Source organism: Notothenia rossii (assembly GCF_949606895.1).
Source record: "Notothenia rossii genome assembly, chromosome: 10".
NCBI classification, from domain to species: domain Eukaryota; kingdom Metazoa; phylum Chordata; class Actinopteri; order Perciformes; family Nototheniidae; genus Notothenia; species Notothenia rossii.
Genome location: NC_136908.1, coordinates 41,501,158 through 41,523,938, shown reverse-complemented (window position 1 = coordinate 41,523,938; position 22,781 = coordinate 41,501,158). Strand labels below are relative to the sequence as shown.

At 42.0% G+C, this 22,781-nt stretch overlaps 2 protein-coding genes across 2 annotated transcripts in view; one reads left to right on the top strand and one right to left on the bottom strand.

Annotated features, from left to right (window-relative positions):
* Positions 1-943: 943 nt before the first annotated feature.
* Positions 944-3,889, top strand: ndufa5 (NADH:ubiquinone oxidoreductase subunit A5). Its single transcript, XM_079654333.1, has 5 exons — positions 944-1,056; positions 2,472-2,516; positions 2,620-2,736; positions 3,326-3,391; positions 3,701-3,889. The coding sequence occupies exons 1-5, from the start codon at positions 1,036-1,038 to the stop codon at positions 3,800-3,802; spliced, it is 351 nt and encodes a 116-aa protein (XP_079510459.1). The 5' UTR covers positions 944-1,035; the 3' UTR covers positions 3,803-3,889.
* The window catches only part of cog5 (component of oligomeric golgi complex 5), a 94,599-nt gene continuing 75,692 nt past the window's right edge, over positions 3,875-22,781 (bottom strand). The window contains exons 11-22 of the mRNA XM_079654332.1: positions 17,371-17,452; positions 15,693-15,897; positions 15,098-15,259; positions 14,242-14,341; positions 13,950-14,060; positions 10,508-10,570; positions 8,888-8,991; positions 7,010-7,247; positions 6,208-6,284; positions 5,287-5,413; positions 5,016-5,095; positions 3,875-4,418 (exon numbers count right to left, since the gene is read on the bottom strand). Coding sequence (XP_079510458.1) covers positions 4,310-4,418; positions 5,016-5,095; positions 5,287-5,413; positions 6,208-6,284; positions 7,010-7,247; positions 8,888-8,991; positions 10,508-10,570; positions 13,950-14,060; positions 14,242-14,341; positions 15,098-15,259; positions 15,693-15,897; positions 17,371-17,452 — 1,458 coding nt within the window. The 3' untranslated portion in view covers positions 3,875-4,309. The remainder of the gene's footprint in view (positions 4,419-5,015; positions 5,096-5,286; positions 5,414-6,207; positions 6,285-7,009; positions 7,248-8,887; positions 8,992-10,507; positions 10,571-13,949; positions 14,061-14,241; positions 14,342-15,097; positions 15,260-15,692; positions 15,898-17,370; positions 17,453-22,781) is intronic.

The following is a 22,781-nucleotide window of genomic DNA, read 5'->3' as shown; positions in this document are numbered from 1 at the left end:
AAACATTCCATCAAATCTTCAACTACTGTTGTCATACAGTCAACTGGTCACTGTCCACATTAAAACGTGTGTCGGATAAGGCTATCACTTTGAAGTGTTTTAAGATATTCATCAATCTTTGTAAAGTTTGTGTAAAGACTTATCAAAAAAAATGAATGATCCAATAAGAACTGATCATTACATTGATCTTCTTTATAATAACTTGACTTGAAAGAATGGTTCAAATCAAATCAAGTTTTATTTATATAGCACATTTATAAACGATTTTTGGTCGAGCCAAAGTGCTGTACATATAATAAAAATTGCCACTTTACAGCAAATACAACAGCACAGATTGTTCAGAATATCAGTATGAGAAAAACGACACCCTGTATCCTTAGATCCTCACATCGTACAAGGAAAAACTTTCAAAGAAAACCCACGCGGAAACTAATACCTTCTATGAATGACATCATGCTGACAGGCAGCAGGGGGCGCCACGCAGAGGAGTCTCTACTGTTCATTTTAAAGACTTTTTTTAATTGTATTTTTAATCCTTAAAAAATATATCAAGTACACAATAAAAATGTACATAAACATCAATTCACAAAACTGAGGGCTTTTTGAACAGAAAGGGAAAAAAACCCAGAAGTGGTCATTCAGGAATTAAAGTGCTTTTTTACTTTTGCATAATTTAATAAATCTTTTGTAATTGATTTAGTATAATTTCATTTATAAATACAAAGAAAACTGGGTACATTTGAAAAAGCAACATTTGTGAATAAGATAGTTTTGGACAAAATCAATTGTTTCCACACAAGGTCAATAAACGCTGTGCTGATGGTTAAGATCATACTGTCCATACAAACAGGAAGTTGCCGTATTCTGTCATTTTAACATTATTTGTATACCCTTTTAATGATGCTGTGGCTAAACGTTGTGTTTGTATAGAATCATATATTTTTATAACACTAAGGGGCGAGCTTCGGTGTCTTGAAAGGCGCCATCACTGACGTCATATTTACTAGCCGGAAGTAGTTGTGTCCGCAGAGGAAAATGGCTGGGCTGCTGAAAAAGGTAGGACGAGAGGTCATGTTTTGTTTAACGGCAAAAATAATGCAGTTCAAACTGAGTTAATATTTGTTCTCACCATATTGTTACAGTTTACGGTTTACTATCATCGTCCAATATTGCTGTTTAAACAGGAGGTGTGATGCTAGCTGAGTTAGCATTGTGTTGGCAGTTAGCTGCCGGATGAGAAAACTCACGGTGAAACACAGGTTAATATGACACATAAACACGGGTTTATTATACATAAACAGGGGTAAATATTACACACAGCGGGTTCAGAATGATCGGACAGAGAGGGAGAGACGGCGGTAACTACTGCACACAGCTTAACCCTTAGATGCATAAGTGGGTCTTTTTAGACCCGGTGAGGTGGTTTTCTTGGAGTATCTTTGTAATTCCATTTTTGTATCATTTCATATTCCAGCTATTCCTCAAAAAACATGTTTTGGATATCATGCAATTCAAATCTTAAGAAATTGTAGTTTTTATATTTCCACGCCAAGCTTCAATAAGTGGGTCAAAAAAGGACCCGCATGCATTTTCTATGGGATTTCGTTTTTTTTCTAAATGTTCATCAAAATGTCAAATTATAAATAGTGAAAAATTAAATATAAAAAATATTTCTAGTGTGAACCAAAATATACGATATACAAGTGATTTTTCTTAACCAAAATGACAAATTGCATAAAAACACATTATTCTAATACAGGTCCTTTTTGACCCACTTATGGAAGAGTGTAGGGTCCAGTCACTCGTGCATCTTTAAGATAAGCATACAATTATTATAAATGGACTATCCATTTCAATGGTTTAAGTTGTAAAGGTGCATTAGTAGTAGCAACAGAAGGAAATAAAGTTGCATTGTAGTTTGTCAATATGATGAGGTCCTGCTGGTTCCTCACAGCATGTGAAACATGTCGATGAACTTAATGCTGGATTAGTCATAGCAGGAACTGCAGGTAGACCTAATATTATGAGATGATATAAGTATAATATGTTGTTGCTGAGGGCCTGTCCCGTCTGGATTTTACTGTAAGGCCTGGCCTAGTACTATACATATGTAAGGCCTAGTAATATACATCTGTATGGCCTAGTAATATACACCTGTAAGGCCGAGTAAGGCCTAGTACTATACATCTGAATGCAAGTCATCAACATTAGGCCTAACTCTTTTTCCCCTTTTCATTTCACTTTGAAAACATTGTTCTGTTGAAACATTGATTAGTGAAATCACTATACTGCTGATATTCTGGTGAGTATTGTGAATGATATATCAATGATTGATTCACAGCTTTTGTAGTAGTAAGCCGACTGTCTGTTAGGGCGCGATAATGAGATTGAAAGACCATTTATAAAAAATAAAAATAAAACATTATTCACATTTAAAAAAATGTAACCGTTGGTCTCCTCCTCTCTTCCAGACGACCGGCCTAGTGGGCCTGGCTGTGTCCCACAATCCTCATGAGGTGAGCACCGTGTCCTCACATCTATCTGTGATTACATGACGTTCCGCAGCCATCACTTTTAGTCTCTGTGTATTACCTCCACTGACCCCCCGCTCTGTCTCAGCGTCTGAGGAGTCTCTACTCCAAGATCCTGGCGTCCCTGCAGACCATGCCGCAGGACGCCGCCTACAGGAAGTACACCGAGCAGCTGGTGGGCGAGAGGTTCAACCACGTCCAATCAGTGAGTGAGGAGATCCTTTAGTGCAAAATCTACAGCTCCTCTACCACAACCGTCAGCAACAAGTGGACATGGAGAACTACATGTTGCTAAATCCACCGCGGAGAATAAAAAGAAGGGCAACCAGGCAACCATGCTCGGGGGGTCTTCTTCACTGCTTTCGGTGTATTTTGTGGCGGAAGTACAGCGCCACTTACAGGCCCGGCATATGTACTACAACGGGTCTAGAGGTCTTGTGTGGAACTGAACTCAGGTCTAACAAGAGAATATTAATATATACCAGGGAGGCGCTGGTGCACATTTCTCAGTCGATATCGATGTTTAGAATAATTTGTCCGGTTCCCAAAGTATTTTCTATTTTCGTATTATGAATTCCGTTTTGTGTCATGGAAACAAATCCTTGTTTTGAAAAATATGAAAAAAACCAGAGAGAAGAAATACATACCCCATCTAGCATTTACTGAGAGCCAATAAGCATGCTGGTGTTATTTTCTTATTGGCAAAATGATTGTAGTGATTTTGAAATGTCTTTGAGCACTGTAGCGTCAGAATTGGGTTGGAGTGTGTTTCATGACTGTGTCTCTGTTCTCAGGAGCCGGATGTTGATAAGCTGGAGAATAAGATCAACTGTGGGCAGATTGAAGAGGTTATTTTCCAGGTAGGTCCCTGATAAGTTCCTTCACACATTGTTCACTTAGTGCTGCAGCAGGGAGACACCAAACGTCTCTCCCCATGAGGGACTCGGTCTGGCCCGATACAAATCCCCTGTTCACTGATCTCTTCATGGGATGAAATGTGTATTTCTGTTGCCTGGTGGTTCAACACAGTTGGATACTAAAGATAGCGCCTCTTGCCTGATAAGCTCAAACCTCCCAGTCTTTTCATCTCCCTTAGCAAAAAATGGAATTTGTGTAAATGTATTTCCTGAAAGCATTATATCTGAAGTGGCTGTGCGTCCTGTGTGCAGGCTGAGTGTGAGCTGTCTCTGGCAAGGAAGATGTCTGAGTGGAAACCCTGGGAGCCGCTGATAGAGGAACCCCCCACCAACCAGTGGAAGTGGCCTGTGTGAGCCCCCTGTGTGTGCTGTCATACTGTGTGTGTGAGATCATCCCTGCTTCTAATGAAGTACTGTACAAATAAAAACCCTTCAAACATCTCCCCATTTATTCTCAAGTCATTCAAGAACAGCACACAACCTCTGATCACATGGGTCTGTATATTAAAGACATGACAGTGTGAGGATCATATGGTTCAGCTTTCCATACACAACCAGGGAAATAACAGTCAACATTTGTATTTCAACTAGTTTGTTAGCAGATTTTATACTAAGTGTCATGATTGTAGTTAAGACTTTGGTCACTCAGGTTATCCAGGTAAATGTTTGGTTCAATATGGAGTGCCTGTAGTAAATATGCATGTGTCCCGCCACGACAAAGTCCCTTCATTCAGTGATCATATTCCAAGTAAGAAAGATCCCGGTTTCAGCTGCTACAGTTCTAAAGAGCAAAGGAAGCATTATGTACAGCACTAAACCCAATCCACAAACATGCTGCAGAAGTAGCTCAGGAACCCCCACTCAGACACTGCTGCCTCTCTGGAGCAGCTGGAGCATGATGGGATAGATGGGAGCAAACTCCTTCCCCTGCCGGGCCCTTACCGCCTGCACGTAGGCCTCCAGAGCACCCCTGCAGGAGAGCACAGTTACAGCTGGTGATTATTAGCAGTGTGAAGTTCACTTATCTTGTTGACCATCGGGAAACACCCTTTTAAACTTGAGTGAATATATGAGGAATTATAAGATACCATTTCAAATGTCTGAAGTACGTAATGCACCAGATCTGAACTGTTGATACCGCTTCAACACAACATGCATCAGATGACTGCCACTCACCAACACTCTGCACTGCTGCTGTCTTTAATGTGAATATGCAGAGGTGTGTATTGCATAACTGAAATGAAATTAAGTTTCATTTTGCCAAAGGAAAATCACAGCAATGATTCATCACTTGTTTGAATGTTATGTTTATGTTGGTTATATACAGGCCATTGTGATGTAGAGCTGGCTCTGTTGCAACACTTATTTCAGTAGTGTTATACTATTATTAGATTCCACACAATGGTTTCTGATACAAACAGTGTTGTTAAGTCAGTCCCAGTTTGCACTTGATCCTGCAAGTTATTCAAATGATGGATGTTATTCCACAATTGAAATGTTTTATAGGGTTATGATTGTTAAACCATGCAGCATGCTCACTGTAAAGGGTAAGAGAATGAGAACAGACCTGATGAGGGAGAGCCGGTCCCGCTCAGAGGGGTGATCGTCCAGCCACTGGGAATACCGCGCCACAGACCACTCGGCTCTCTGTGTGGGGGGGGGGGGGGGGGGGACACTGCTTTAAGTATAGATGTACACCAAAAGCATTGTGAGGACAATTGGTCAGATATTGGTCGGAGGGTTAGGCCTGGTTTAAGGTTCGGGTTAGCTTTGCTGTAGGTACAGTCTGTAAGGAATAAGAGTTCTCACAAGTAAAACAAAAGTGTGTGTGTGTAGACCTGGTGAGGAGACTTGAGCTCGGGGGGGGCTCTGGTGAAGAAGAAGTGCAGCAGGGTGCTGCAGGGGAACAGCTCCCCCACAGCCAGGCTGCTGGAGATCAGCTCGCTGCTCTGGAACAGCAGCGGCCTGAAACACACACATTCCCATATTTTTAGATGGGCCTATTGTTAAGTACCCCCGTTTTTGTTGTTGTTTACATCGCTATAGAAAAAATAAGCATACAGCATTTGATTGGTTTCCCTCCTTCCAAACAGCTCTACTTTATTCAGTTTCAGATTATTATACAAATGAACTCCAACGAGAGAGCAACCTGAGTAAGCCATTGCAGTTATCTTTATTGCTTCAATACTTTTGATACAATTCATTTGGTTATATTGAGTTGCAGTCACGGATCATTTTGAAACACTTCCTCCATGCAGAGCAGATCTGAGCTGCAGAGTAATGTGTTGCAGAGCCTCTCTTGAACACTACCAAATTCCTCCCACTAACATTTGTGACGGCCCCTAGGCCTTAGACCCAATTCCCCGGTTAGCCACTCCCCCAATCAGGAGAGATTGATGGCACCTGATTTAGGTTGACTGCTCAGCTACAAGTATGGGTGCCTGAGCAGTCAGTCTCTCTCTCTCCTCTTGGGTTGCTTGGCTTTACTGGACCTTGGTTTGGTTGTCTTTGCGTTATATACTGATGCATGTTCACACACCCACACACTACACACATTACTGATTAACTGACTTCATAATTAACTTAGTTTCTTTAAATAAATGCACTTTAATTGGATATGAATCATGTGTGCTTTTGTCCGTCCTTGAGCCAGGGCGTGACACATTATTGCCTTGCAACACAGGTGTAAAGGTGATTTTAGAGAACTATATACATATATATTCTCTACTAGACAGGAGCATATAAAGAAGCACACAAACCTGAAGGAGCGCAGCATCCGGTAAGGTTTCCCCAAATCAGATACTCTCCTGCACAGAGGAGCCACCGCCAACTCCATCTGACACACACACACAGTGATCATTAGACACACACACTGATCATTGGACACACACTGAGGCCACGTTGACGAAACGGGTTGTATCCGCTACAGTTCTCTATCGTATGGACAGTTTGTTCACACGAGGCTGTAACGGAACCGCGGAAACGGAGCCCTCAAGCGATAACAGCTCCCAAGGTGGGTAGATCTGCGGACGAAACGCTCTGGGGGGCCCTAACGGCTCCGTGTGTACGTCCTATACGATCATTTCCTGATAACGATGACGCCATAGCCCTGCCTCTCCCCACTTCTGCTGCGCACCCCCGCATCACCCGCGTCATTGCTGATGTGTTTCACCAACAACAACAACAATGGCGGCTCACAGGGTTGCGTTCGTGCTCCAGACGCTACTGACCATGCTACAGATGTTAGTGCAAAATCTACAGCTCCTCTACCACAACCATCAGCAGCAAGTGGACATGGAGAACTACATGTTGCTAAATCCACCGCGGAGAATAAAAAGAAGGGCAACCAGGCAACCATGCTCGGGGGGTCTTCTTCACTGCTTTCGGTGTATTTTGTGGGGGAAGTACAGCGCCACTTACAGGCCCGGGATATGTACTACAGCGGGTCTAGCGGTCTCGTGTGGACGGACACGTTTCTTGAGCCGATTCCGCGTGGACGTGGCCTGACAGCCTGCTGAAGGACCAGGGGAGGACCTTTGAAAGCAGGAAGAGGTCCCTCACCTGGGCGCAGTCAGCAGCCAGCCTCATCTTGCCCCCCTCCCCCAGGGGCCGCAGCAGGCTGCTGTGGCGGATGAACAGCTCGATGGCCCTCTGAGCGATGGACTCGGTGCTCTCGTAGATGAAATCCACACACTGGAAGTGTCTGAAGTAGTCGGCCATGACTCTGGAAATGAAGCCCTGCAGCTCCTTCATGTAGAGGGAGCACGGGACATCGGGCTTATCAGGGTTGCTCAGAGGCCTGCAACACACACATTTAAACACAGTTATGTCTCCAGAGAGAACAGAACAAGGACACACACATTAGGGGTGCCACACGTACACTCACAAGATCATGGACCAGTGACATAGGTCTTCACAGGGATATAAGTTAGATTAGTAAGCCCTCTAACAACCATCCTTTAAAGAGTCCTCTCCTGCTGATGTTCAGGTGTATATCAGTATGTAGTGTTTGTTTGTTTATTTATTTAAAGGACAGTGCACATTAATTCACATTGCTGTAAATGAGCCAGTATTAGCCAGCAGGCTAATTTTCAACTGTTGTCCTTGGCAAGATGTTAAATGACCACAACAAGACTAGAAAATAAAATCATAATTAAATAGAGTACAGCAGACAACATCAGTACAACAATAGAGAGGAACAAACAAACATGCAAACAGATGAAATATCATCATACCTTGATACAGTTCAAAGTGTTCACATTTTTTATTGTTTAAAAGCCAGTTCTTATGATTGTGGTTAAATGTATGATAGGAGGTGTTATTCCTTATCTGTATTGGTATTGTGTTCCAGAGTGTTAGTGCCCTCACAGAGAAACAGTGTTTACCAAAGGAACTGGACCTAAGAGGGACTACACAGTCCCCTCTTAGGGCAGACCTTGTGGTTCTGCTGTTTAAATTGTTCTGCTGTATAAAAGTGCAGAGTGGTGGGAGTGCCTTGCCGTTTAGAATTTAAAAAATGAGACATGCATCAGTGTGTTTTAAAATATTTTCCCAGCTGAGCAGTTTATGTTTGTCCAGGATTTTGCAATGGTGGTATAGCTTAGGTTTTCTGTCCAAAAGTTTGAGAGCTTGTTTGTGAAGTGACAGGATAGGCCTTAATGTTGTGCTATTCGCCTGGGTCCAGCTGGTCATGTACATGACAGTATGTTAGGTGGGGAAGGATCATGGCAGTCATATAGAGTAGTGTCTCTACTTTAAAGAGTCCTCTCCTGCTGATGTTCAGGTGTATATCAGTATGTAGTGTCTCTACTTTAAAGAGTCCTCTCCTGCTGATGATCAGGTGTATATCAGTATGTAGTGTCTTTACTTTAAAGAGTCCTCTCCTGCTGATGTTCAGGTGTATATCAGTATGTAGTGTCTCTACTTTAAAGAGTCCTCTCCTGCTGATGTTCAGGTGTATATCAGTATGTAGTGTCTCTACTTTAAAGAGTCCTTTCCTGCTGATGTTCAGGTGTATATCAGTATGTAGTGTCTCTACTGTGACATGTCTCCATGCTTTAATGTTGAAAAAGCTCTTTATTTTTCTCATACTGCCTGTGCTGCAGCACCTCTTTTCAGCTCAGACCCTCACTTATATAGAGGTCGGAACATGTCATAATTATAAATAGATACATTTTTTTTATGTCTGAAACCAGAGCCCAGTCTGCTCTGATTGGTTAGCTGCCCGGTTCTGTTGTGATTGGTTAACAGCTTAGAGATGTAGCCTTAGCCTATCACGTACAAAGTGTTGGAGCGCAAAGTGTTCAATTGTGATGTCACTTTGTTACTGAAGTAAAAAAAGGAGTCCAGTAGAGCAGAGATCATGCTTTGTGGTATTTTCTCCGATAACTGGGGGGTTTCTGGAGGGAATTTTTCAGGGGTCCCTGCAGAGGTACTCACCCTGAGAAGTCTTCTTGGTGCAGCGTGATGATGATGGCCTCGATGGAGTCACTCACTGACTGCAGCAGAGGCTGCACTGCACTGCTCATCAGGACCTGCACCGCCTGCCCCCCAGAGACAGAGCAGACCCTCAACCTCTCATGTAGCAGTCAGTACAGTGGCAATGTGAGAAAGCAAAAACAAACTCTGAATCTAAACCTGTAGCAGTTAATAAACATCCACACTCTTGTGATGACCCTGAGATCAGCTGCTGGAGAACAGTCATGTGTGCTGGCTTACTGCAGTGCACATTTATTCTAAATCAGGGGTCGGCAACCCCTGGCACGCGTGCCAGCATTGGCACACGGAACCGTAACCAGTGGCACACTAGGAATAAGTGGAATAAGTATGCAAAAATATTTAAATTGTATTTTCGGATCCTGAACGAGACCGCCGCCAGAGCGCGTCTCCCCGTTACCTGCAGAAGGAAGCCATGCACGCAACGCAGCCACGCTCTCTTTATCTCCAGGTGACTTTCTGCCGCTTTCCTCCGTGGTGCAGTGCTGATCGTTTCACCACGGAGGAAAGCAATTCACAAATTGCAGCAGTACCCATAAGGAGCTGTACAAATGCCGCAGTTTTTGTGTGGCTGTGTCTTTAGTTGAAAGCCCAGTGGCGATCTGCTCATCTCTCATCGAAATTATATGATAGAAAGGGGCGGACTGGCCATCTGTGTGTTGAACTTTCCTGTCGGCTCCCAGACCGTAGTCGAGGAGGGCAGAAGAAACAAGCTTCAGGTTCAATAACCAACTTAAGCTTAAATGACTGGAGAAAGGCGAGCTCTTCTTGGGAGGCCGTTGCATTTATTTAGCTGTTCTTCTGTTTCACAAAATACATCACAGACCTCTGTTTTTCTGCTTCCTCGTTTCACTTCCAGAAACATACACACGTTCCCTCACGGTCGCTCTATCATCCACACAAACACACATGCAATAGCCACACCCCTCTCTCTCTCTCTTAAAAGGGACAGCGATCTCATCTAACTCTGACTCCTAATATCATAACGTGTGCTCTGGAGAATCACAGAACGGACGATCGTCCTTATTATTATGCCGTTTAAACAAATTATTTAAATGAGTTTGTTAAATTCGACATCATGTAAGTTGCGCTGACAGGTCCACACATTGCTTCCACGCAGCGAGGCTCCCCCGCCCTCCTGCTGATAGTTGACGAGCGTCAAGCTCCTCAACCCCCCCCCCCCCCGTTGATGATTCTCGATCGTTGGCACGCTGATAATTTTTTTTTTTTTAAATGGCACTTCATATCAAAAAGGTTGCCGACCCCTGTTCTAAATCAACACACATTTTCACAAAAAGACCAAGGCCATGTATTATGCAGGTTGTAGCTTTCTAACCCACCGTTATGACAAAAGGATGTGAGCTGCAATATTTTTATAAATGGACACAAAGACATGAATATTATACTCCAAAAGACTGTGTGGCTACGTTACTGCAGAGGCATTCATGATTCAACTCAATTCATTCAACTCCACTGCAGACTAGTGAATGAATCAGTTAATGAATTAAAAATGAAAAGTAAACATTAATAAAGAATAAAGAAAGAAGTGGTTTTCAGTGATACCTCCAAACAAGAAGAGAGGGCCTCTGCAGCAGGGGACACACACACGCCCGATCCCGATACAATCTGCAAATACACAATACAGGGAGTCAAATAAAGCAGAACTAAATGATTAACCTCTTTTGTAAAGTAACGTCTAAAATATCATTTCAAGGTGACCCACAAAAAAACATTTAACATTTACAAAGCTTTTAGATTTAGAATGTCCATCATAGGCAGACTGTTCCACAAAGTACTTGTGCTGGTATGTTCACACTGGAGAGCTGCACCATCGTCCCCGTCTGCTGGATATTCTTTTCAAGCATCACAGACCACTATCATTCCTGCAGCACTTTCTTATAGAGGGATCGGACCGACGCCAGCTGCTCAGCTGCTTTGATCCACAGGTCCCCCAATATACGTCACTTGAGTACCTCTTTAATTTAAAACAAGTTGTCATACATTCAAATTGCAATATCTTTGAGCAGAAATATTACTTCAAGCAGCAATCTGTTGAAACTATTTCAACTGTTGGCGACGTTGGCTATAGAGATGTGCAGTTGCCAAACGTTCCTGTTAGTGCTATAGCCACATTTAAAGAAGAGATTCCATCAACACTTAACTCGATAGCATGTCTGGGGAGGAAACGTATACAAAATGTACACCACCCCAAATTGATCATGTTGTTGATAGTGCTACAGATGCGCTGCGAATAAAATTAGACTCTGTTGCTCCTTTGAAAAAGAAGAAAATAAAACCACATAGATTAGCTCCATGGCATAATGCCGAAACCCGCAAAATAAAGCAAAAGTCGAGACAACTTGAAAGGATATGGCGTTCCACTAAACTTGAAGAATCTCGTTTAATTTGGCCTATTACTCTCAATGAATATAAGAAAGCACTGCGTAAAGCGAGAGCAGCCTACTACTCTTCATTAATAAATGAGAATAAGAATAATGCAAGATTTATTTTCAGCCCTGTAGCCAGGCTGACAGAGAGCCACAGCTCGACTGAGCCTTCTATTCCCATAGCACTCAGTAGTAATGATTTTATGTGCTTTTTTAACGATAAAATTGTTACTCTTAGAAACAAAATCAATGACCAGTATAGTGTTATCAACAGCTCCCGGAAACGTACGTTCTAATATTACACTAGTAAACTAGAATGCTTTTCAGCCATAAACCTTGAACAATTAAATTCAATGATTCTCTCTTCTAAACCATCAACGTGTATGTTAGACTCAATTCCAACTAAGCTGTTTTTCCATTAATTTGCACTTCTTTATTAAATATTATGAATTTCTTTATTATCAGGCTATGTTCCACAATCATTCAAAGTAGCAGTGTTAAAACCGCTTCTTAAAAAGCACAACCTCGATCCAGAGGTTTTAGCCAACTATAGACCTATTTCTAATCTTCCGTTCCTCTCAAAGATTCTTGAGAAAGCAGTCGCAAAACAGCTGTGTGATTACTTAAAAGACAATGATTTATTTGAAGATTTTCAGTCTGGCTTTAGAACACATCATAGCACAGAGACAGCTCTGGTTAAAGTCACAAATGACATTCTAATAGCCTCAGACAAAGGACTTTTCTCTATTCTTGTTTTGCTCGATCTCAGTGCTGCATTTGATACTATCGACCATGATATCCTATTGCAAAGACTAGAGCACTTAGTTGGCATACAGGGAACTGCTTTAGGCTGGTTTAGGTCCTATCTATCTGAACGCTCTCAGTTTGTACGTGTCAACGATGAATCTTCCACGCAAACCAAAGTTAGCCATGGAGTGCCACAGGGCTCAGTGCTCGGACCTATTTTGTTCACATTATATATGCTTCCCTTAGGCAATATTATAAGAAATCATTCTGTAAATGTTCATTGTTATGCGGATGATACTCAACTATATTTATCCATCAAGCCTGATGAAACCAATCACCTAAATAAAATTCAAGACTGCCTCAAGGACTTAAAAACGTGGATGACCTTAAACTTTTTGATGTTAAACACGACCAAAACTGAAGTTATTGTACTCGGCCCAAAGAATCTACGAAACAAACTATCTAAAGATATACTAGTTATGGATGGCATTAATTTGGCCTCCAGTGAGACTGTAAGGAATCTTGGTGTTATATTTGATCAGGATTTATCCTTTAACGCCCACATAAAATCAATTTCAAGGACCGCCTACTTCCATCTATATTGCAAAAATCAGGCCTATCTTGCCTCAAAACGATGCAGAGAAACTAGTCCATGCATTTGTTACTTCCCGGCTGGATTATTGTAACTCTTTATTACCAGGGAGTACCAAGAAGTCAGTTGATTCAAAATGCTGCAGCTTGTGTACTAACCAGAGTTAGGAAAAGGGACCACATTACTCCTGTTCTGGCTGCCTTACACTGGCTCCCTATAGAACACAGGATGGAAGTTTTTCCTTGTACGATGTGAGGGTCCAAGGACAGAGGGTATCGTATTGTCATACTGATATTCTGTACAAACTGTGAAGTCCACTGAGACAAATGTAACATTTGTGATATTGGGCTATATAAATAAACATTGTTTGATTGAGTTGTGTGTCTTCTTTGTAATTCTACATGTTGTTGTATATTTTAAAAGCACAGAAGATGTTAAGTGAGGAAAGGAGCGGGCACACTGGAGCATCATCTGCTGACTCCAAAAGGCTTCTGATGACACGTGAGAATCCAGGGAGGACGGCTGCTCCAAACCTTACACTGCAGCATTCACATGTTTCGAATAGGAGACATGCTGCTCTCACACAAACCATGCTCAATCTGTTTGAGCACCTTTGCAGAAGAACAGAAGGAACTAAGGAAGCGCTTTATGGAATCAGTGATAGGGGTGCAGTTATTCAACAGAGAAAGGTGTGGTTAATGCTCGATAGTACAGAAATGTCCTGCAATATATGTATCCCTCCTAAATCCTCAATACATTTGTTCTATTTTTCGCACAGTAACATTTTAAAGGCTCGAGGATAAACATTTAATGCTGGAGTAATGTGTTTGCAGTAATCCGGCGGCCTGCAGTGTCTGGTCACCAAACATGTTGAATGCTAGAGGCTGATCCCACCCCCTGCTCCTCCTGTGATCCCACTGTCCTTAACCCTATGTCGGGTATCTGTGTTTCTGTGGTTATGCAACATGTCTTTAGGTATGAAACCAATCACATGCAGTCAGAGAGCAGTGTGTGCTGTTGTGTGTGGCACCGTTACACCTGTAGACCATCCTAAAGAAGCAACAATGTACCAGTTAGGATCCAGGTCAACTGACACACTTCTAAATAAAAGTGAACTACATTTTCTTAATGACTCAATAGCTTAATAACTCAGCAAAAACTCTCGTCCTTAATGACCTGACTTGATCATTTGTGATTCAGACAAATCCAACACATGTTGGGGGGGTTGGATACTTTTGCTAGCCTCTGTTTATTGTTGAGTAGACGGCAGGATTCTGACCTTGTTGACAGCCTGCTGCAGACGGTACAGGGAGTTGACCACAGCCACATTCCTCCTCTGGCCCTCCGTTAACGGACCAATCACCTGGCTGCATTCACCCTGAGTGCACAGCTGCAGAGAGACACACAGGGAGCAGTGCATTGTGGGCAGACATGAGACAATATAGAACCAATTGCAATAAATCACACTTTGTATTTCGCACTGCTGATTTCTCTATCCATGAAAGCACATGTCATGGTGTTATGAACCCATGAAGACCCAGAGACGCAGTGTCAGACGCTGACTGTCCTACCAGCTGCTCACTCTTCACACAGAACAGTTGGACTGTCTTGGCAACGTTCTTGGACACAGCCAGAGCCAGGTTTGGATCTACTGATGCCACATTCAGCTCACTGCAAACAAACAAACACATAAATAAGACACATTTCCAAAACATTCAAATAATGTAACTAAATAATACCACATGTGTGTGAGCCCTGGGGAGAGACTGATGATGTATTGGTTGGTCAGACCCTGAAGACATTCAAGACTTTTTTACTGCCATCAATGCAGAGGTTCATATTTTATTTTATTGGTTAGTTCAAATTGGTGAACAAATTTGATATCAAATAGTTGCTTATTTCAACGTTCAGCATTTACTGAGCATAAAAATGACAATTGATATATATTGTGTATTGTATAATCTGGCACCTCTTAAATCAGACAAAATGCACAATAAACCCAGTTCAAGATTCATTTGACTATTTTCTTTCCTCAAAGTTTCTATAGATATTGCCATAATATTGTTTTTGAAAAAAAAAGTTGGTTATGATATTTGTGTGGTGTAACTGTGATATGGTGACAGGTGTATGACGGTATGTAGACTGTGCTGCTACACCAATCACTGGGATGGTTCAGGCTCAAGCTTCTTTATACGGCTAGCATTTTAACTTTTGTTCAATTGCTCTTTTATAATTTTTATACTGATTATCTATTTTATCAATTCATCATATATTATTAATGAATATTTATGTGTATAATTCTGACATGTGTGTGTGCAGAAACTGTGCTTCTTGCTGTCCTGGTTGTGCAGCATCACATCTAATGGAGGTATGGTGTCACTATGGTGCCTCTCTGTGAGGCACACATCGGGCAGATATGCTGCTTGCCTGCTGATGGTCTTGATGATGCTGTCCAGCTCGTCGTTGGAGGGGGGGTTGCGGCCCCCCATGGGGAACACGAGGTTGATGGGATCAAACAGGCGAGAGAGGGACTTGGAGAGGTAGGCGGACTCGTACGGCTGCAGAGAGTCTTTCAGAGCCTTCTCTGGGCTGCGCACACACACACACACACACACACACACACACACACACACACACACACACACACACACACACACACACACACACACACACACACACACACACACACACACACACACACACACACACACACACACACACACACACACACACACACACACACACACACACACACACACACACACACACACACACACACACACACACACACAAGCAATGTGTGATTAAGAAGTTAAGATGTTTGAGAAAAGCATCATTTCAAATCTGACGTGGTCTCATGATATGCACTGTGTGTTTTCTGTCTCATGTTGACGTAAAATATCCTCTAAGTGGCCCCAAACACCTGTGCTGATTAATGGAACACTTAAAATGCGTGTGTGTGTGTTCTCTGTGAACAGGTGTGTTCTCTGTGAACAGGTGAACATTGTCTGTGTGTGCTCACTTGTAGTCCTGTTTTCCATGTGTGAAGAGGTCCTGGGTGTCTGACTCTGTGGCGCTGATGTCCAAAGAAGCTTCTATTCCTGCGCCACTGGTTAGCGCCCCCTGCAGGCTGGCGCTGTACTGCTGCAGGCGCCGCCACAGCTCGTTGTACAGGCGCAGCAGCTTCGGATACTCTCCTTCAAACGCCTGCTTCAGGAAGGACGAGGCTAAAGAGTAGATACAAATACACACAGGCACTCAGGAAGCTGCTAATCACATAGCATAATTCTGAGGAAAGCAAAGAGTGAGCAAAGTGAAAAAGAACAATCTGTATTTAATTCCATTAAAAAAACAAACATAGATCAATTACATGAACATGCTAAATTAAAACATCAACATTTAATTAAAAGTTAAGTCAAGTTATGACTAAATAACATATAAATAAAATGTCTCTGTTACCTGGAGTCAATATGTGGTTAGCCTAGCTTAGCATAAAGAGTGGAAGCAGTCAGATAGCTAGCATTAATATACCTAATATACATTCATATAAACCTTAAAAGCTAAAGCGGAGCATCTTGTGTGTTTGTTAAATACACAGAAAAAATAGTATAATTACAACGTGTGGTTTTAGAAGGGTGTAGGAGGGACCACGATCAGAAATCATGCTACTGTATTTACTCAAATATAAACAAGCATGTCCTTCTTTCATATTTATCTTATATATATTTCTGTGTTGGTTGAATAACAGAAGATGCTTGGACTTATGCGGAGAAATATCTAATGTTATCCTCATCAGGACACAGTCAATACTCAATCCCACAAACACGCGCACCCATCTCCACACACACACACACACACACACACACACACACACACACACACACACACACACACACACACACACACACACACACACACACACACACACACACACACACACACACACACACACACACACACACACACACACACACACACACACACACACACACACACACACACACACACACACACACACACACACACACACACACACACACACACACACACACACACACACACTATGATGGTAAATGTAGTCGGTTGAAGAAATACATTGAACAGTGTGTGTGTTATAATGACTGAGTAAGGGGTGTTTGCTGCTACGGAGTGTGTTGCAGTTCCTGCATTCATTCGTTACATTGACGTGATGGAATTGGACACCTTAAGAACTACATCTGTTCTAGCTTGGATCTCTAGTGTGTGACTGGTACAGTAGATGCAAAAAGAACGTCCTAAACCTAAAAGTTCCATTGTACTGAAATGTAGTCAATATAGCACGCAGGAATTATAGCTTCGACATCTATGATCAAGACTGGATTCACATCCAAACAAAAGATGTGTTTTTCCCTTTAACACAAACTAAGGTGGTACAACAGGCCGACACTGGTTCAATGAGATTGCTGTGTGCTGATAGCTTCGTGGACAACAGGCCTTTCATTACCCCCAGCCCCATTGATTTCTCTGTTGTCAGCTGAGCTCCTGTTACAGTGATAATCGCTCACTAAATGAGACCTCCCACTAGCTGTTTGTTTGGAGCCGCTATCTACCATCTGTCGGAGAGAAAACATTCAAGATTTAAACTCTTAGGTCAATCCATCTTTCCTCTGAAGTAGGAGCTTGAAGGGGGGACAGCGGGGAAGGAGAAACAGAAGTCCTACCTTCAGTCGCTCTGTGGAACTCCTCACTGAGGGTGCTGGTGACATCAGTCCAGAAGGTGTAGAGGATATCAGGCTGTCCATCCTGTCCTCAGACAGAAGAGAGACACGCTGGTCACCACATATCCTTGTAGTCTTTGTGAGTGACATGTGTTGGCGTTTGATGGGAAACACGTTTAGACTCTTTTTCCAGGTTTGTCTGATGCATATTGAGATTTCCCTTAAGGAACAAGTCCATTTCAGATGATATTTTGCTTGTATCCTTGTTATTCTGGAAATGTAATGAATGGATCCTTTTTGTACAGAGTGAGCCTCTGACAAGAGACTGGCTGAAGACTCAATACAGTGCACTTCTGAGATGTGCATACACAAACTAGTAAAGAAACCTGGCAAATAATAATGTCTCTATATAGCTAATAAACAGTTCTGTTATGTACTGAATGTGTGTGTTGATGTGCAAACCTGCAACAAAAAATAAAACTAATCAAAACTAATACACCTGGATAATATTAGCAATCACAATATTCAGCAAAATCAATAATGTGATCATCACAATGTTATGGAAACTGCCATCACTGAGGTATTCACTGCACACATTCTTCATCAGCATGCACCTTCTGCATGAGTATAAGACAGAGTAAACTCAAAGCCTGTGCTCTGTGTAACAGTTAACAAAGATAAGAGTGGATAGTGCTGTCAGACAGCGACACACCACAAACAGCCTGACTAAGGAAAGATTCTCCATGACTTCATGGAATTGGACATGTGTGTATTTTGTTCTAGTCCTCCATTAGAGAAGCCTGTTGCAGGTCTGCTGCCCTGCTGTGGGACTCTTCCTCCTCACACACAGCATCACCACTCCCTCCTTTTTCTGCACCTTTACGAACCTCTCTTACTACTTCTTTTACCAACGGTATGTGAGATGAACAGAAAATAACAAAACACTATCAATGCTTTCTTCTTTCAGGGCTTCTTTTTCTGCTTTGGTCTGGGCCCACTAGCTCCACTGAAGGTAAATCATGATGTTTCAGACAATACATGCTAACAGGAGATTTGTGTAGGTTTTTATATGTTTCTGTGGCACAGTTAAGGGAGATAGTGAAGCTGCAGAGCTGAGGAGTTTTGCATTTAGACATGTCATTAGGTCTCCATCTCACACCTCTATCCCTGTGGAATTGGTGAGAGCTTTGCTTCCATAGCAACAGTCTGCTGCACTGATTTCTACTTCTAGGCGTCTGTGGATGTAAGAGAGTGGGACTGATGAAAGTCATGATGATATGTTAATGACTTCCATCATAACCACCAATCCAACCAAATGCCCAAGAGTTCTGGGAAGCTCAACTTCCCTCACAGATTTATTTTTAGACTTGTATCAAACTTCAGCTCCCTCGAGACAAAGGCTTCATGTTTTCAGTGGAATCTCAGAATACCTAGACAGATAGTACAAATGTGTAAAATAGTTCCTCTTTAAGGAGAGTAAAGATGAAAGACACCGTTTACTGCCCTAGCACAGATATAGCGTGTGGTGCTGCTGTATGTCCAGAGTATTTACACTGCTATCACTACGCTTACTAAAATGGAAGATCTAAATGTGCTTCCAGTTCTATATTAACTTTGATTCATATTTGGACACTAAGACTAATTCCTCATTCGAATATTCTGTAAATCTCCAGAACTATAGCTGGCCGGGCACGTCTTTCTTCCCCTTTACATTCATAATTTTAATAACACCACTGTAGGTCATATTTCTCAACTTAGATCTGTACTCATCCATGTTTGACACGCAAGAGACAGCAGAGGTTGGGAGATTGGATCTGCGACTGGAGTGTGTGTGTTGTATGCAGTGTGTTTTGGACACACCATGGTTACACTATACAGACTAGCCCCTGTCGTTTTGTAAGGTTTCATGATGTCAACTATGTAATATGTATTATATATGTAAAGGCCCGGACACACCAAGCTGACACCAAATAACTGACACAGACGGACCCCGACTGTTGCGTTTCCTGCGTCTCCTGCGTCTTGGCCATGTGTCGCACTGGAACACACCGCAAAGACTTCAGCCTACGGCCAAGAAGCACGTACGAACTGCGCATGCGTGAGTGGTAGGGGAAATTATTCGGTACGGGCCCTTCGGTTCGGTACACATGTGTACCGAAGTGTACCGAACGAATATAACGTTAAACGTAAAAAATTGAGAACGTGAACAACTTTTTGGAAGTAATCTCAGGTGCTGTGTTGCAGCATTCAGAGTAATTTGCTCACATTGGGTTCAACGCGTCAGAGCGAGCAAGTCATTTCATTGGACGAGAGGCATACTATGAGAGCTGGTCACAGGAATGTGTTCAAATGTAGTCAGTAATTTGAGGGACTGTCGAAAGGGCGAACGCAGATAAAGTTGAGCTTGAAAATCCTCCAGCATCATTGAAGTCTCCGGTTTGGGAACATTTTGGTTTCGCAGTTACGTACAAGGATGACGGACAAAGACAGGTGGACCGAACCAAAGCTGTTTGTCGGCATTGTTCAACTAAAATTGGTTACGCGGCTGGCAATACATCAAACTTGCACACTCATTTGAAAAGGCATCACCCGAACGTGAATATCACCGGTACCAAAAGACTGAAGTGGTACTCCCACTAGCATTTAAGCCTCCACCACTCTCAAAAAGTTTAGACCGAGCCAAAGCTATTACAAAAGCCAAATATCCTTATGTTGCCATGTTAGCAAAGCGCTCCCTGGCTGTATCTGCTACCTCTGTCCCTAGCAAGAGGGTGTTCTCCACAGCAGGAGACATTGTTAGTGCCAGCAGATCTGCCTTTTCATTTTGTATTTATTTGAGTGAATACGTTATTCACAGTTTAATAATAATTAAAAACCCAGAACTAATAGTTTATGTTTTGTGAGTACTAGTACAGTAAAGGTCAAATACAGATTATTTCAGTTCATTGAAATGCTGCACCTTAATGTTTATTTTATTATATTTAGCATTTATTTGAGTGAATACATTATTCACAGTTTAATAATAATAAAAAAATATATATATATATTTTATGTTTTGTGATAATTTTTTCTGCTTTACCGAAAACGTACCGAACCGAACCGTGACCTAAAAACCGAGGTACGTACGGAATCGAAATGTTTGTGAACCGTTACACCCCTAATGAGTGGCAATAACTCTCCTTACTAGCAGGCGGTGGTAGTGTGTATTCGTCATTCAAAAGAGGCAACAACCGGAAGACAGACTGAGTGATAACCGAGAGAAGAAGAACAGACTGCGTGATATAATAGCGTGTGCGTTCCATTTTCACTAGTGATGGAGAGATGAAGCCTTATGAAGCTTTCCAGCCAATTAGTTCGCAAAAGGGTTCATCTCATGAGGCTTCATCATGGGATTCATCTGAAAACAAACCCCCCTGTTGGTCAAAGTGTGTAAAACAGGCAGATTGGACATCTCAACAGTGTGCTCTATCTCATACCGAGTTCCCAATGAGTAAAGCCTTATAGAATAACTCTAAACAACGAACATTAAATCATATTTTCATTTTAACAATATTGTTTTTATTCCAGTTGAATTATTGTGATTGAAAAGCCTAAGGAGGCTGGTAAACATTGCAAAGAGGGATTTGTATTCAGTGATGCAAAGACAGGTATGGTGAAAAAAGAGAGAACTATTCGAAGCAGGAAAAAAACAGCGTAATATACCATCTGACAAAGGCCTGTGCTATAATGCTTCAATTAACTGGCTATTATTTATATACTCAGATCAATAGGAGACAGAGATGTTAAGTTATTATTTACAGCAGGGGTGGGGAACCTTTTTCCTTTCAATTTTTACAACATCCTCCAAGGGCCGTACAAATTATTGAACTCAACCTCTGCTTAAAAAAACTAAAATCACACTGTGTGGCATGACCACCAAAACAGAAAGATATGCCTATACCTAACCTCCTCTAGGGGGGTCTGGGGGCATGCTCCCCCGGGAAGATTTTTTTTTAAATATTGAAGTTAAAAGCATCAATCTGGTGCACTTTGATAGCAACATGAGGAGATCTATGGGTACATCTTTAAACACCCATTTGAAACAGAACTGTAAGCAGATTTTTCTTTTTGGATATTTTACAAATCACTCCCCTTTTAAACTCTATTCTTTTTATTTTTTAACAACTTTTTTGTAACTGTCATATAGTATTTTATACCTGTTTTTCATTTAGTCTCTAATGTCTCATTAATAATTATAATGATCATATCAAATTGTGCCTTAACCTCACTGAGCTGAGGTTATTTTAGCATAGCTAGCTAACCAGATGTTAATAACAGATCGCCACTGTGCTTACAACTAAAGACACAGCCACGCAAACACTGCGGTATGTGTACGGCTCCTTATGGGTACTGCAATATTTGAAGGGCTGGAGCGGCGTTCCGGTGCTCTCCGTAAGCACTCTAGTCTACACTCCTTTCAGACGAGACATAACCACGTGAAGACACGTTACGCTCGTGTTGTGTTCAAGGAACCTGTCCTTGGCCAGGAAAAACAGGCACTCGCTTGTTTAATTATTTTGCGATCTAGATTTTTTCTTCTTTTTTGAAGTGAGAAGTTGTCCGTCGGTCGGATGGACTAACGGACGGACAGACCCCCCCCCAAAACGAAAACTCTTCGGTTCTCCACGAATTACACAAGTCACCCAAAGCAGCGTTAAAAAAGCGGGAGGCGCCGAAAAGCGACTAATTTGCATCACTGTGTATTCCTTAATAATATTCATGAACTGAACCATTGTTGTAGCCTGAGAAAGGCTGTAAACCATATCAAAGAATACATTTATTAACTACATTATCGCATTTAGCTGTAGCTTTTATAAACAACAAAAAATACGTATTGTTCAGTCGTTGAACCAGGGAACCTGCGGTCGTGAGTCAACTGCTTTCCAGCTGAGCCACAGCACACACGCTGAATCTTACTGAAAACACTGCACTATATTTATTCCTGTATTTATTCATTTATTTATTCATGTTTTCAAAAAAATATATATATATATCTATTTATACTTATGACATGTTCCGACCTCTATATAAGTGAGGGTCTGAGCTCTCTTAATTCCATCGTGTCACCAGCGGGCCCGGGTACAGGAGGTGTAATATGGTTCTTATTATACATCCATGGGTATTATGAGCGTTGTGGTTCAACGGTCCAACCGATGTGAATCGCTTCCTGAAGCAGTCACGTGGTATCGACAGGCAGCGAGGCTTCGTTTGTCATCGATGACGTCACTGGGCCAAAACGATACAAGCCTCGATACATGCTTCACAAAAAGCTTCGGGGATTACTCGACACACGCTCCGAAGCCTCGGCGCAATACGTAACATCACTAATTTTCACTCTACGAGAAGCTCATGGGGCTTTTCCGAACCTGTGTCGA